Here is a 15,620-nt window from a genome sequence, read left to right on the forward strand (position 1 = left end):
CAAAAATGAACCTCCACCCAATTGCTCGGTCCATTGACTACTTTAGAGTTCAAGGCCACAAATGAACTTCCACCCACTAGTGCTCCACGTGTCTCAATCCTGTCCATGGGATCCATCGCCTCCTCCTCATGCACTCAAAAATATCTGCCAAAAGATCTTAATATTATATCTTCCCTCTAGGGACCCACAACCTTGCCACCTGTCTCCACCCAAAAAATCTTCCGAGAAAAAAATGATTTCTTTAAAATCTGGACCACCAAATGCAGAAGCCAATGACGCCTCGCCTTTTGATCAATCTATGGCCCTAGTCTTAGATTGGGTTGATGACGTGGCACCACCAGGTCCCACCCAGAACAGTTGTTCGAGATATTTTCCTCTCTCGTGGTAGGTTAAGATATTTAACACCGTTAGATTTCGTGGGAATCGGTATCGTCGCCGTCCGATTACCTTCACTAAACTTCAGACTGAGAATTCAGATATTTTTTCAGCAGAGAAAAAGTTCTCTCCTTTTAGCCAAGGATTCAGATATTGAGAATTCGAATTCTCCAGCTGCTTCACTGAGACACAAAAGACTCTCTGTTTCCTCCGTGGGTTCAACCAACGTGAGACATAGAGAAGAAAATAGAAAATAGAAAATATAAAATGGGTGAGGCGGTTCTGAGTAGTGAGGACATGGAAGCGAAACTGAAAGCAGAGGGTGAAGCGAAGAAAGACAGGGTAGAGACAGAGAAGAAGGATGGGGGTGAGTGTGATTCTTCAGTTGGGACAATGAGGTGGGATAAGCTGTTGCCTACCATGAACATGAGGGTCTTGTTGGTCGAAGCTGATGACTCCACCAGGCATATTATAGCTGCGCTTCTTAGGAAATGTAGCTACAGAGGTCAGTGGCTCTTTTCTTTCTTGGCTGCTCTGCTGTACTGTTGTTGCTTTTGCTTAAAGTCTTGGTTTTGTTCAATTATCTAGCGTCTTTTGCTAAATAATCAACTGGGTTGTTTTTGGCGATCGTTTGTTGGTGTGTGTTAAGCTTGTGTTCATCTAATGAGTTAGATGATTTGCTTTTTCTTTTTCTTTTTTCTCTTTTTCTTTCATAATTATAAAGATTAGGTATTCTATTTCTGGGCCTGTGCGGATGAATAATTGAAGAATTTTGTTGAATTAGCTTGAAGTTGAAGCCTGTGCTGACAAGGAACATAGGCCAATAGTAGTAAATTTGTTTAGAATTAACCATAACCAGGAAGACTTCTAGTTCTAAGTTCTAATTACAGTGAGAGAATGGTTTCTTTCTACTTTCACGTGTCTCGAGTTTATTGAATAAAGGGGTTAATGGTTCAAGTCACTCTTTTTGGCATTTGCTGCTTCTTGTTAGTAGTACAGATAATATACTGCAGATTTTATCGCTAAAAGGCTTATATTTTCTGTTAAAGCAAGAAACTTTTCAGGCTAGTGTTATTAAGGGTCTGTGTTAAGGCTGACACATTACCCATTGAACTTCATATGGATCTTGTTTTTGTTTGAGCAGTTGCTGCTGTACCTGACGGCTTAAAAGCTTGGGAGATACTGAAGGCACGACCGCATAACATAGACCTCATACTGACAGAAATAGATCTGCCGTCAATATCTGGATTCGCTTTGCTTTCGCTAATCATGGACCATGAGATCTGCAAAAACATTCCTGTTATAAGTATGTTTTACAAAACAAATAATTGTGGATATGACATATTAACTGATTTGATTTTTCACCGCAGTGGTGTTTAACGAAAGAATTTTCCCTTCTTTTGTGATCTTGCAGTGATGTCCTCCCAAGATTCAATTAGCACAGTTTACAAATGCATGATGCGAGGTGTTTCTGATTATCTAGTTAAGCCTATTAGGAAGAATGAGCTGACAAATCTATGGCAGCATGTTTGGAGGAGACAATCTGTATGCCTTCTTAACTTTCTGTTCTTTCTTTAGTTTAGTTTGGAAATCTTGTCTTACTGTTTCTGACTAAACCTTTATTGAATTTTATTGTCAATCAGTTAACCCGAAATTGCCCCCAGGATGAGAGTGTTGGACAACAAAAAAATGAAGCCACTTCTGAAAACGATGCGGCAAGCAATCATTCAAGTGGCTGTGGGGCATCTGTTCAAAGAAACAAGGAGAACATGGAGAAAGGGACCGATTCTCAGGTTTGTGTTTCATATTTTGTACATGGCACAGAGAAAGCATTAATTAGCTTGTCTTTAAATGCCTTGTAAAGTGGACTGACAACCCTTCAAGCAAGTGTAGAATTGTAATGACCAACCTATCTAATGCCCAGAATGCTTGATGTATGTGTAAATCAATTTAGGTTGGCTACATGAAGTTTTCGGTAGACTGACTGCATGCTTTCTGTCTCTTGTAGAGCTCTTGCACGAAGCCGGACTTCGAAACTGAGAGTGCCCCAGTGGATATGCAGGAATTTTCGCAGCAAATACAGGGCCAAAATTTTCTGGGTGACTTGAGAATGCAAAAAGATGAAGCAAACATCAATTTTGGCGAGAAATTGGTTATGCACAAAAATGCAGCTAGAGGTATTACAGCTTTACCTTTCCAATTTAGTAGCTTCTTGTCTATTCAGTCTGGTAGGAAGGCCTGTTAACATTTTACAATGTGTCTATCAAATTAGGGCCAACCGTTGATGCCTATGAGGACATGGACACAGCAATTTCACTAGGCGAGGGTGTCAGTCCAGAAAGTCAAAGGAGGGATGCTAATATGGCTAGTGAAGCTTGTGACAATAACGATCTCCTTGTCAACTCTTCTAAAGATGCCACTGACTTTTTTGGAGTATTTAATAATTATCCAAACAGAAACCAGAGAAATTCTTCTTCAAGTAATAGACCTAGAACTTTTGATTCTGCTCCACACTTGGATCTCTCCTTGAGAAGATCTGATTCCAGTGGCTTTGAGAATCAAACTACTGAGAAAAGGCATACTCTTGGCCATTCTAATGCCTCAGCCTTTTCAAGGTGAGTTTCCATTTTCATTTTCTGCACTTGATTTTTGTGATTTGTGGACATCAGTTTACTCTTTCACTGGACTTATTTTCTAATTCAATCAATGATCCATCTTGCAGATACATCAACAGGCCAATGCAGCCCCAGAGTACAACATTGGCTGGTGTTTGTGATGAACAAAAGGCACATGAAACTAAATTTGAAAAGCAAGCATCCAATACAAATACTGATTGCGATACGCCTGGTACAACTTCAAGTATTCCCAGGAGTATTATCACTCTAGCTACAGGACAATCTAACCAATCTGAAATTGGAACATCATGCCATGAGCAGAGACTATTTCCTCTTCCAGTTCCTGTGAAAGGTATAAGGTTTAATAATCTAGGCAATGGGTATGGTACTGCACTGCCTCCAATGTTTTGTACACAATCAAGTCCATCACCAATGCCAAGTTCAGCTACTCAGCAGGAATCCTCATTCCTAATGAATACATTTTATCCGGCAAATCTTCAAAAAGATAAATCTGAGCAAGTATACGGCACACTGTATCAACATGCCAAAGCTCCCATGGAACAAACTTTGCACAATCAGGATCAAAGATTTGATGAGGACCGAGGGCATATTTCTTCAACAACAGATCAGAGTGCAAGTAGTAGTTTCTGTAATGGTACTGCAGGTCATCTTAATACCATGGGTTATGGAAGTGCTTGTGGAAGTAATAGCAATGTTGATCAGGGAGCTATATTTAGGACTGCTCCAGAGAGCAAGAATGAAGACACTTTCTTTACTCACAGTGGAAATTCTCATCGGTCCATCCAAAGAGAAGCAGCTCTAAATAAGTTCCGCTTGAAGCGGAAAGATAGGTGCTATGACAAGAAGGTACATCAATATCTTCGTTATCCTTTCTATAATGACTCTCACTTTTACTAATACCATTGCTTCCCTCCCAAAACCTGTCCCCAAAAACAACAAAGATTTTCAAATCAAACTACACTGTAATTCTATAATTCCTTAACGAGATTTTTGATTCACAGGTTCGTTACGAGAGCAGAAAGAAACTTGCAGAGCAGCGTCCCAGAATAAAAGGGCAGTTTGTTCGTCAAGTGAATACTGATCCTTCACCTGCAGAAGTTGATGTCAATACATATGATAGTTAACTACGTGGTTTCTTGTACTTAAAGTTAATTAAGATAGCAGGATGAGTAGTATAGCTCTGGTACACCATTTTCAGTTTTTGAATCTGATACCAAGAAGCAAAGATGAAGAGAAAAATACAGGTCTGAAGATGCTTCTGACACCACTTCCATATTCATCTTGTTGTGGATATCCATTAACTCATATTACCACCGTATCCCTTGTAAAAGAGGGTTGTACATGTTTTTTTACCTTTAAAATTTCCTTAGGGCTGCTTAGTCATAGGTTTGTTCATTCAGAATTTCAGATCTTAGTTGGTATACAGACTTAATTTATACTTATCATCTTGTAATTTGAGACGGCAAGGAGAACTGTTTCATTTAACAAAGGGAATTACCAAAATCAGTGTTTTATACTTGATAGTGATGATTTAGTGCCCCTTCGAACAGCTTAAATGGGTGGTGTTTTCAAACAGTGACATCTTTGAGTGCTTAATAAATATCACTTGTTTTGCAAATATAAATTCTGATTGGGGTGAACGAAAAGCGATTTCTCCACTGCAACTCCAATTCATAAATATCATTTTCAACCAGCAATAGATAGATACGTCTTTGGGTACAGCCTCCACTACTGCTGCGTGCTGCACTATTGTCCAAACAGAGACTTCTCGGAGTCGTCCATGTCATCAAAATGATCATGCCTTCTTCCCACTAATTGTGGTTGGTAATTTCCCATAAGGGGTAGCCCAATTTAAAAGTTCGAAACGAGTGTTAGTTTATAGGCAACCAACTCAAAGGCTTTTCTTGGACTAATAACGCATCATGACTGAATACAAGTCATGCCGTGATGAAATTGTGCATATCTGGTTTAGCTTTGAAGGTGAAATAATGTTGGCATTTGAAGATATCTGGATACAAAAATACAAATGCATATAAACAAGAGTCAGTCTCATCACCACCAGCAGTTTGCTGGTGATCTATCAGATTCTTAGCTCTGGTTATCTTCCCAATGCAATGATTTTAGGGCCAACCAAAAAGTGACCCAACACACACTCCACAAATCTGGATTGGCTGAAGGTGATGGTGGTGGAGCCAAAGGGCTACTATCATATGCCCCATTTGAACATGTTTATCTCTAAACAATCAATGAAATGAAAAGCCAAAAAATCCCTGTTATATAATCAAAGTCATAAAGAGACTTTTTTTTTGGACCCGAATCGAAGAAATAAGCAAAATTTAAGAAGAAAGAAAAACTTTTATTAGATGAGTAGATGAGAAATCACTAAGGTGATGTGCTTTCTCTTGACACTTTGTTGAAGGGCTTAAAACCTGAAAAAGTTTCAAAAAAGCAAAAACCAAACACCTCGCAATTTCAAACGATTGAGCTACTGTAAGCCTGCAAGTCTTGTATTGTATAATATTCTCTTCATGATTCTTAAAAGGAGGGTCCCTCATACTAATAAACCAAACCAAAACCAGTGGTATTTTTCTGCCAAAGCATAGTTTTGTCAAGTATTCACATTCAATGGCACTGACCCCCACTTTGGTGTCAACAATTTTTCCTGAGTATTCACATCGAACGGCCAATGAACGTTCATCAACTAACAGTCTTCTACCATACATGGCCTTTCCTTAACATAAAAGTAACAGATACAAAAAGTCATAATAAACCAAGAAATGAATGATTGATGATGTTTCCCAGTGATTTCCAAAAAGCCTGTTTACAGATTCTCCATGTCTTCTCTCCTTTTGAACTCTTTCTGATGCACACCTAAATAAGTTCTTAAAAATTAAAAAAAAACCCATAACTTGAAAACTCTCAGTCTCTATACTTAAGCAAGGTTGCACCTTTAGTTAATTATATTTTAATCCCTAATCACAATTTTTTAATGACCATGTTGCATTTACTAGAAATAGGGAGGACAAAGATAGAGAAGGGGGCTATTGCACCATTTCTCACTCATATTCAATCAACAAGAAAAGGCTATCGGCTATCGGCTATTGGCTATGCCATCTCTTATTGCTCTTTTATAAATTAAAAGCCTTCACTTTCCACTCAATTATTCCAAAAGTTTCTCCAATCTCTGATTCTGGCTAAGACAGATATTCTTCGTATCCTCTGCTTTTGATCATCATGGTAGCTCTAATTTACATTATAATTCTTGTTAAAGCATAATGGGATATGAGAAGTGTACATAAATTAATTAAACTAATAAAATTGGTTGCAGGGCTTCTCTAAGATAGCAGCACAGAGCCTGCATATTCATGAATCATGTTTATTTGTCTTGATATTGACTGAATTTATACCATGGATTCAATAACCACTGTGATTGCCGTGCAGATGAAAATAACAAAAAGACAATGAATGAAATGAAGAGGAGCCTCGAATATTCATGAATCAATCAAGGCATATTATAAAAAGGCAAATTGATTACCCTGTTTTCCTAATTAACAAGAAATTTTCCTCTCAAGTCCTAAGTTGTTTTCAACTCTAAAGCCGCAAAGGGGTTTACTGAAGTAGCACGACTTTCTGGATTTTCATGTCATTCTCACTGCGCACTATTCAAACATGCAACTTTTTGCAATTGCAAGTTAGTAAGTTGGCGAATATATGTAGCAACCCATCCAATTTGCTTTTAGGAAAAGGCTAAGCTCGCTCCCCACACCGGCTTGGGCCATTCATAAATCATGCCAGAACAACCCTACCAGATGTGTTGGATTGATACACAGCAAGGATTGGAACATGGTCAACATTAATGGATGTTCTAATAATCCAATGGTTGATAATATGATTTACGCAAACACGTAATATTTTCTTTTCAGATATCTAAAAGTGTGTGCTATACTGCTAACAGCTAATCTAAAACCACACATTCGTACACGAATCCTCCTAATTAAATTAATAATAGTATAAATTGACGGTTTAACAATATAACATATTAAGGTTAATATCTAGAACATTTTAATTCAACATTTAAATTGGAAGCGCATTCCAGAAGTTTACAAGTAAATATATTACAGCCAAGTCCCGCAAGGAGGAGGAGCTGCCAGTCAAAAGTCCAAAAAGAGCAAAATTATTGCTACTCTCTGCTTCCCAGTGCTCTCTTTATTAACCCCCCATCATCTCCCTCCTCTTGCTTAGCCCTGTAAACCTTCTCTCTCTCTCTCTCTCTCTCTCTCTCTCTCTCTCTGAAAACCAATCTCTTATTTCTTCCTGCAAATGTCTCAAGCCCTCACAAAATCTCCTAAACACTGTGGCAATAAGCAAGGACTGAGCATTGGAAAGCTCTACAAGAAGCTATTCCTGGTATTCTCTACACTTTCCACCACAATTCTGTCTATCATATTACTTGTTTGGCTTATCCTGCACCCCACCAAACCAGAGTTCTCACTCAAAGAAGCCGATATCTACCAGCTCAACCTCTCAGGCGGCCACCTTCTCAACTCCTCTGTTCAGCTCACTCTGCTTTCCAAGAACCCAAACCAGAAAGTTGGGATTTACTACGACGAGCTTAAAGTGTATGCCGCATACAAGGGTCAACAAATCACTGTTTACACTTCTCTTCCTCCCTTCTACCAAGGACATGAAGACAGCAATGTCTTGACAGCTTCTTTGGTGGGAACAGGTCTGCCTGTGGCTCCCTCCTTTGGTTATGAAGTGGGGCGTGACCAAACAGCTGGTAGACTGGTTTTAAACCTCAAAGTGATCGGGAGGCTTCGATGGAAGGTCGGGACTTGGGTCTCCGGGAAGTACAGAGTGAACGTGGACTGTCTTGCTGTCATGGCTTTTGGTCCTTCTATCCCAACTGGTCCACTCACTTCAAGGCAAGGAACTCAGTGTTCTACCACCGTATGAAATACTACTTGATCTATTTCTAACATGACATCATGACTAGCCTGCCTACATTTTTTCTTCTATATCTATATATTGATTGGTTTTTTATTAATATATGGTTGGTCATGTTGATCACGTATGTATCTTGCTCTGTTCCTCTGAAGTGTTTGTAAATTAGCAATCATATATGATTGACATATAGGACTGCATGTATTGATCATATATAAGTGAGAATGAAAAGCTTGCCTAACTCTATTGTATCTTAAGGCCAATGGTGATGAGAAGAGAAACTCAGAAAAGGGATGTTGCCATAGATTCTTTTTTGAGTAGTGGGTTTAATTTTGGGAAGGCAAGGATGGATGAGGAGTTGTTGCTGTTCTGCTTTGCTACTTTGCTACTTTGCTTGTGCTTGTGGGCATGAGGAGGAGAAAGGAAGGATTGCCGGTAAAAGACATAAAAGAGGTAATGATAGGTGAGATGCCAACAAGAAAAAGAAGAGAAAAAGGAGAGAAACCCATTATTTTCTTCGTTAAGGAATCTCCAAATTTACACTTCAACCCTCGCCTTTAAATTAGTAATCACATGAAAATGGCTTCATGCATATATGGACTCTTTCTTTGCCTCTTTTGGCAGAATCTGTGTGAAATATACTGTATCTTCCTTGAAGCTTGACTTAGAAATTTATATGGCTTTGTCAATTGAATATGCTGCAGAATTGTGCTGATTCTGGGCAGAAAACTCATTTGTTTTTACTTCTTTTCTCTCTCTCCTCTTTCAATTAAACTAGGATTAGTCAACCCATTGACTGGTTTAAAATTATAATCGAATTTTTTTGGGTAACAAGGGAACTGCCCAACAGAGACTTTAATAGATTATAGAAGCAAATCAAATGTATGACAAATAGTAATATGCTTTGGCTTTACAGCTTTACAGCCTTTGAGGGAGGAGGAGGTGGATGCATTTTCACCTTTGACCGCCTCCAGTTTGATTAACTTTGAAATTAACCTTTTTGGTTCCTTCAATTAGCAAATTAACCTTAAATGGCAGGTGAAAGTGACAAATGATAGCTAATAAATCAGAGTATTATTAGTTCACACTCAACCACTGCACTGCACTACACTACCATCTTGGCATCTTGCAACACAGAAACTCTTCAATACTTGAAAATTTAAGATGCTGACAAAAAAAGCTTTCCCTGCGTCTTCAAAAAGCAAAAGGAAACAAATAATTCTAAACCCAAAAGAAAAAACATCTAGTTCCACAAATTTCAAAAGTAACACTACTTTTTAAGGATACGAAAGAAAGCTAGCGTCTCCTTACCTGATATGTTCCCCACACAATGACTCTGAATAGCTGAAAGAACCTCACAAACTTCACGACAAAAGTGCTTTTAGAAATGCATTTCACCATCCATCCGGTAATTCAATCAAAACCATAAATTTTACAAGAAAACTACAAGAGTGACACAACGGGAGCAGATTTTTATGTCCTTCCACAATATAAAGAGCCATCCAACTTTATTTCCCCAGTCAGAGAGACAGCGCCATGTGGGAGTCAGGGAGGGAGAAGCACTAAAAACAGAGAGCTCAAAGCATGCCAACAAAATCAAATTCTACTTGTTTTTCTTCCATCATCTTAAACATTATTTCCTTTCATACAAAACTAACTGCTACGGCATAACATATGAATAGGCCAAAATTCAAACTTAACTTGCCATACACACAAAGATTAGCAAAGCGTCCGAACTACAAGGACTCGAAACCCTGCCTCTGTTACTCACAGCCTATGAATCCTTCTGCTATGTAGTAATGCAATGCATTTTACAGGCACCACATTAGAATTGTGAAATGCTAAAGTTCAAGATGAAACACAAATGATTTGAGTTAATAAAATGTCAACATTCTACAGACAAATACTGCAACAGTTGTTAGTTGACACAGAAGTTAATGAACAACAAGGCAATCGATCTTAAGTAGCAACAACCAACCATAGGTCCATCTCTATGGTAAAACTTCCAATAAGCTGATCCAGATTCAAGGGTGACCATGAACTGGATGGAAGATTTCTATATATCCAAATTATTATATCAGCATACTGAATAAGAATACTAAAATCCATTTCAAATCTTGAAGCAAGGGACATAAAGTATTCAAGACCTAGACATAACCAAACACTAAATGGGATATTCAAGACCTTTGAGTGCATATGTTATATATATAACTCATATTCAACTACAGAACTCAAAGGGAGTGATTTGTAGCGCCATTTCCTAAAAAGAAAGTGAAGCTGTAAATAGAAATCACTGGAGTACTTCTCCCTCTATCTATATCTATATCTATATCAACTAGCTGCCTCTGCTACTATACTCTTAATCTGCATTTGAACCTACTAAAGGATTTAGGACATTTTGAGACAAGCTATTAAAAACTGTAAACAATGGCTAAGTTAACGCAACACCAATATATTTTAACCACAATCTCTTCGCACTCACTTAAACACAAGTAAACCAACAGCTTCATCAAGTATTCATTTGTAGATTATCAAATGATTAAATCATTGACAGAGTTCATTGGGTATGACTAACTGTTCAATCCGACGCCTTTAATTTACTCAAATTCAAGCTGTAGCCTGTATGCTTCTTTGTTTAAGTGGTCTCATTCATTTAATTTGCAAACTCAGAGATCTATGACTGTCAACCTTCTATCACATGCTTCCCCAAAAAACCATTATTGGATCCTAAGGCAAATGCATTCTCAAGTCCCTCTATGCGTGTGAGTATGTGACTAGTAATCAACTCCCAAAAGACAAACAAAACGAGGAGTTTGACATTGAATCATCAAGTCAGAAATCGTGCACACTAAAACCTGCAAGGAAAACATGGAGATATACAGCTGAAGCAAAAATTACCACAACCACACAATCTTAAAACATACAAGAAGGTTCGTACTTTTCTTCATTACTGATTAATAGCAAAAGTAATGGATGCATCCGAACTGAAAACTGAATCAAGCAGTTCTCTCAAATGGCAAAAAAGACATGAACTACGCAATAAATTGTAGCCAAAAAGCTTATAACATTATCTTACAGGATTTTTAAGGTTAAGTATCTTAATAAGACCTACATCATACATCCTCTAACCCAACAATTGATAGAAACATACCATTACCGCATTACATTGTGAATTTGGGAAGAAGCCTTTTTTTTTTTTTTCCTCTCATATCCTAAAAAAAGTCACGAAATTGAGCTCAAGCTCAGAAAACCAAATCAAGATCTTACTGAATCAAGACTAACCCATTTCCAAAAATGCTTCTTGACAGACACAGCCTCGTGAGCAATACTCATCTCTCCGCAATTCGCATACTCATGCTCCTCCTCAGTGCAAAACTCTCCTTCTGGTAAACCATCCAACCAAGCATCCACCGAATGCAAAACGTAGCATGCCGGTAAGCCCGGATACGACGCCGAATGACGCTCCTCCACCTTCTTCTCATACGAACCCGGAACAATTTTTAGAATGCCACTATGTCCCGAATCTTTCACCGACCCTTCTAAAATCGAACCGAGCTCTTCCATAACCGCCCGGTTAGCGGCCGATTCGGGGTCCTCGCCGGGTTTCATTTTCTCCGACAAGGGCCGGCCTCGGCTTCGGACGCTACCGTCCGATAATTCTTGGTGGGCTTCGATCAAGACCCGGAATTTATCGTCGATGATCCGTACCTTGACGACGTGAACAGTTCGAACCGGAGGGGTTGAGTCGGCTAGAGAGCTTTCGCCTTCGGAGAGCTCGAGCCAGAGGTTGTGGACGTTTTTGGTGCCGGGCTTGACCCCCCAGGAGGCCAGAGAGTCGGAGAGCAGGCGCGGCTTGAGCCAGTCGGAGAGGGACTGTGGGGTGGAGAAGTGGTGGAGGGACATGATGGGGATTTTGAGAAAGCGGCGAGGGGAGGAAGGGAAATGAAGAAATGGGGTTTTGGAGAAGAGGGTAGCTCTGGTGGTGGAGGAAGAGAAGAGGAAACAGAAGGAGAGGGCCGTGAGGAGGAGATCGCGTAGGGTTGGGAGGTTGTTGTTGGGGTTTTGGAGAAGGTTGGTGTGGTTGTTTCTGATCGGCGGCGGTGGCATGTCAACAATTATGAAGATGATAATTACAACAATGGTGGTTCATGTTTGATCGAAAGAATGACGGAATTTTGGTGAGGAGGTCCATTCTCTGTGTCATAGAATTTTCGAATAAGAAGATGGAGAAGACGAGAACAGGAAAAATAAGAGGTGGGAATTTGAGGGCATCAGTATCGTATATTATTCTCATTTTTATTCGCGCTACGTTTCTTCGGCTATTTTGGAGTAGATCAATTTATTAATAACTAAATAAAAACAACAAGAACAATCAATCAAGAATATATGAATATTTGACCCAAAAAAGAGACTATCTGAATATCCTCTATTAAAAAAATAAGACTATACGAATATCCTGCATTTATCAAGTTGACATAATACAGATGTGAAGGAATTTATAACTCAAGTAATTTATCGTATATTTGAAGTCATGTATTCGACTACACCGCATAATATTGCTTTGTATGAAATTTTGTTGACATATTAATTTATCAGTTGACGTAATATTGGGCCATAAGAAGCGTTTGGGCTATGTGGGAAAAGTAACCAGAAACAGTACAAGGCAACTTGACCTCAATTTTTTCTCAATTTTCCGGTCTATCTGTCAAAAAAAAAATTCTGACAACCCCAAATATTATTTATGTACGTATGATAAGTGGGAAGAAGATGAAAGAAGAAAGAAAGAACAGGAAATATAATCAAAATTACAAAGTGAGCTCGAGTTTTGGTCATCCAAAATGATATAAGTGATGGATTGTCTAGTCTGCCAATGCTATAGCTCATCAGGTGATCCTCACCAAACAAGTAAACCATGCTCTCCGCCCTCCATGGATCATCCTCTTCAAAATCTCCCATCTCCTTATGGTCTTTCGTTTTCGGAGTAGAATTAGGCACTAGCTCAGATCTACAGAGAGGGCATGTTAGCTGACCCTCATCAATCCAAAAATCCAAGCACTCGTTATGAAAAGCATGCGAGCAATATTGCATGGCTCTCTGACCACTTGGCTACCCTCCATGCTATTCATGCACACAATACGCATATTATTATTACTGGGCTCATCTGCTTCTGGTTGGCCTGTTTTGATCCTGATAAAGTCCCTGTATTGCACCACCGGGAGTCGGTTCTTGACGAATTCAGCTATGCATTGAACCGGTAATGGTACTACCAACCAAGGTGAAGGAGCCGCTGCCGCTGCCAGATTATTCTGGACCAGCTGATGAGCATGATCATCAATCGTATGATTATTATTCTTATGATATTGATCAGGTTTGAATGAGAAGTGATAGTGTATCTTGATCATGTTGAGTAGATTGAGAAGAGAGAGCAACATTTTGATGAGCATGTTGTTGTTTCTTGCTTGGCCCATCATCAGATACATGTGTTATTGTTCTGAGAGACCACCATCACAAATACCCAATCGGAAACATAATATCTGTTTGGAGCACAAAGACAACCCCTACCTACCTACTGTGTTTTTTTTTGGCTTCCTACTGCTTATTCTTGGCCTCAAATACAACAACTACACAATATATAATACTAAATATGTTTACCAAGCATGATTCTGTCGTGTTTTATTTGTATAATTCTGGGTTGACTCTAAATCTCATTTACTATAAAAAAAGGGATCAGATACCGCACTGGAATTGGGTATAGTGACTCGAGCATTGTAAAAACTATACATGATCAAAAAGTCGCCTCAACTGAACTATAAATATATCTGTATTTTTACTAAAACTCGATCCTGCTACTTACTTTACATGTAAATGCATTCATTAATTCCGTAGTCTTCTGAATATATAAACACCACCACTATGTCCACTACATATATGTATATGTATGTGGACTAATTGGGTATGTATATGTATAATATATTGGAAATCTTTGATGAATAAATTGATTGAATATCACATGAAGTCCAGTCAATGTACGTAAGGGCTCTCGTTTCAGTTTCTTGGTTGATGTACAAGTACGTACACCGTACATGAATATATATATATGCTTGTAATAATAATATACAAGATCAACTAATGACCAGCAGCTACTGTATTGACATATATACGGGTCCGTAGACACATCAATTGAGCATTTCATTGATTCACATATTTGACTTTGTCAAGTTACTGAATCTTTCCAACACAGAGACCCTTTTTTTTATACCCTTTTCTTGAGTACTGGATCACAGACTTTTAGTATGATTTCATGCATGTCTACAACTTGGAAACCGTCAAATTAGTGCCTTAAAAAAAAAAGTCGTCTCTTTTCTTTTGCGCCGAACGAGAATGCATTATGCATCCCATCCTATCCTCCCTGGCCAGCCACTTGCATGCTTTTCCTCCTCATCACCTCTTACTTTAATTTTATTTCTTCTCAGTTTCCGTGTCTCTGTGAAAACAATTCGGACAAACCCATTATCTATATATGTACTTACATCTAATAATAAGTATGAGTATGACAAGTGGGATCGATGAAGATCAAAGAACAAGGTTAAACAAACAAATCAATAACTTTGAGTAATTTGTTTGTTTGAGAGACTTCAAAGAATACGTAAAAGGCTTTCTGATTTCTGATTCTGAAACAAACAGAAAAACAAGTTTCAAGAGACTACATAATATGCGTTAAGCCTTTTAAAACTAGCTTGGTACAGAGTGAGCTCTCATTTTGGTGCTAGGCTTAGGCAAGCTCATCCTCACCAAACAAGTAAATCATCCTCTCGGCCTTCCATGGATCCTCTCCAAATTCTCCCATCTCCTTATGGTGATGATGATGATTTGATTTTGGAGTGGAATTAGGCAATAGGTCAGATCTACAGAGAGGACATGTGAGGTGACCCTCGTCGATCCAAACATCTAAGCACTCTTTGTGAAAAGCATGTGAACAATTGCAGAGTTTTCTGACCCCTTGGCTACCTTCCATGCTATTCATGCACACAATACACATATGATCATTGGTATTGGAGTCTTCTGCTTCTGCTTCTGGTTGGCCTGTTTTGATCTTGAGGAAGTCCCAGTATTGCACCACTGGCAGTTGGTTCTTCACGGATTCAGCTATGCAGTGGACCGGTAATGGTACCAACCACCAAGGCGAAGGAGCTGTAGCTGCTGCTGGCAAACTATTCATCTCAGGCCGGTGATCATGATCATGATCAAGAATATAATTATCCTTTTGATATTGACCGCGTTTGGATGAGTACTGTAGCTTCATTCTGAGTAGATTGAGAAGAGAGAGTAACATTTTGATGAGAATATTGTTTCTTGCTTGACCCATGAGGAAGTGTAGTCAGTACTTGAGATATGAATGAATGTTGTGAGAGACCACAATCACAAATATACTGTATCAACCACAAAGGCAACCCCACATACATTTATATTTATGCACCCAAAAAAGTAGACTAGCTAATAATTGTACACTCTTTAAGTTGTGAAAACGATTAATTCTAACCACCTTCACCTACGAATTAATGAAGAGATAGTGAAAGAATGGTTTACCAAAAACAGAAAACAAAAAAGGGTAGTGGAACAGTGGAAGGATCTAAATCTACATCCTTTGGAAAAAATTCTAGACAG

At 38.7% G+C, this 15,620-nt stretch overlaps 3 protein-coding genes across 4 annotated transcripts; 2 read left to right on the plus strand and 1 right to left on the minus strand.

Annotated features, from left to right (window-relative positions):
• LOC18785339 (two-component response regulator-like APRR5) lies at positions 434-4,527 on the plus strand. 2 transcript variants are annotated; one of them, XM_020557757.1, is made up of 8 exons: positions 434-880; positions 1,520-1,681; positions 1,790-1,920; positions 2,019-2,168; positions 2,384-2,552; positions 2,648-2,990; positions 3,098-3,857; positions 4,013-4,527. In XM_020557757.1, exons 1-8 carry the CDS (start codon positions 643-645, stop codon positions 4,133-4,135), a joined length of 2,076 nt encoding a protein of 691 aa, XP_020413346.1. In that variant the 5' UTR covers positions 434-642; the 3' UTR covers positions 4,136-4,527. The 2 variants fall into 2 exon arrangements, with proteins under 2 accessions (XP_020413346.1, XP_020413347.1); XM_020557758.1 differs by having other exon boundaries at positions 457-880; positions 2,040-2,168.
• LOC18786418 (NDR1/HIN1-like protein 1) lies at positions 7,136-8,646 on the plus strand. The gene has a single exon (XM_007218341.2). It carries the CDS (start codon positions 7,332-7,334, stop codon positions 7,965-7,967), a length of 636 nt encoding a protein of 211 aa, XP_007218403.1. The 5' UTR covers positions 7,136-7,331; the 3' UTR covers positions 7,968-8,646.
• LOC18784993 lies at positions 10,963-12,310 on the minus strand. The gene has a single exon (XM_007218316.2). The coding sequence runs from the start codon at positions 12,060-12,062 to the stop codon at positions 11,211-11,213; it is 852 nt and encodes a 283-aa protein (XP_007218378.2). The 5' UTR covers positions 12,063-12,310; the 3' UTR covers positions 10,963-11,210.

The sequence above is a fragment of the Prunus persica genome, chromosome G2 (assembly GCF_000346465.2).
Source record: "Prunus persica cultivar Lovell chromosome G2, Prunus_persica_NCBIv2, whole genome shotgun sequence".
NCBI lineage: Eukaryota > Viridiplantae > Streptophyta > Magnoliopsida > Rosales > Rosaceae > Prunus > Prunus persica.

Bases quoted from the DNA above. Each gene is read 5' to 3' on its own strand.
- LOC18785339 (XM_020557757.1), top strand. From the start codon at position 643: ATGGGTGAGGCGGTTCTGAGTAGTGAGGACATGGAAGCGAAACTGAAA. The intron at 1,682-1,789 runs GTATGTTTTACA...GTGATCTTGCAG, and splicing joins CAAAAACATTCCTGTTATAA to TGATGTCCTCCCAAGATTCA. The intron at 2,991-3,097 runs GTGAGTTTCCAT...TCCATCTTGCAG, and splicing joins AATGCCTCAGCCTTTTCAAG to ATACATCAACAGGCCAATGC.
- LOC18784993 (XM_007218316.2), bottom strand. From the start codon at position 12,062: ATGCCACCGCCGCCGATCAGAAACAACCACACCAACCTTCTCCAAAAC.
- LOC18786418 (XM_007218341.2), top strand. From the start codon at position 7,332: ATGTCTCAAGCCCTCACAAAATCTCCTAAACACTGTGGCAATAAGCAA.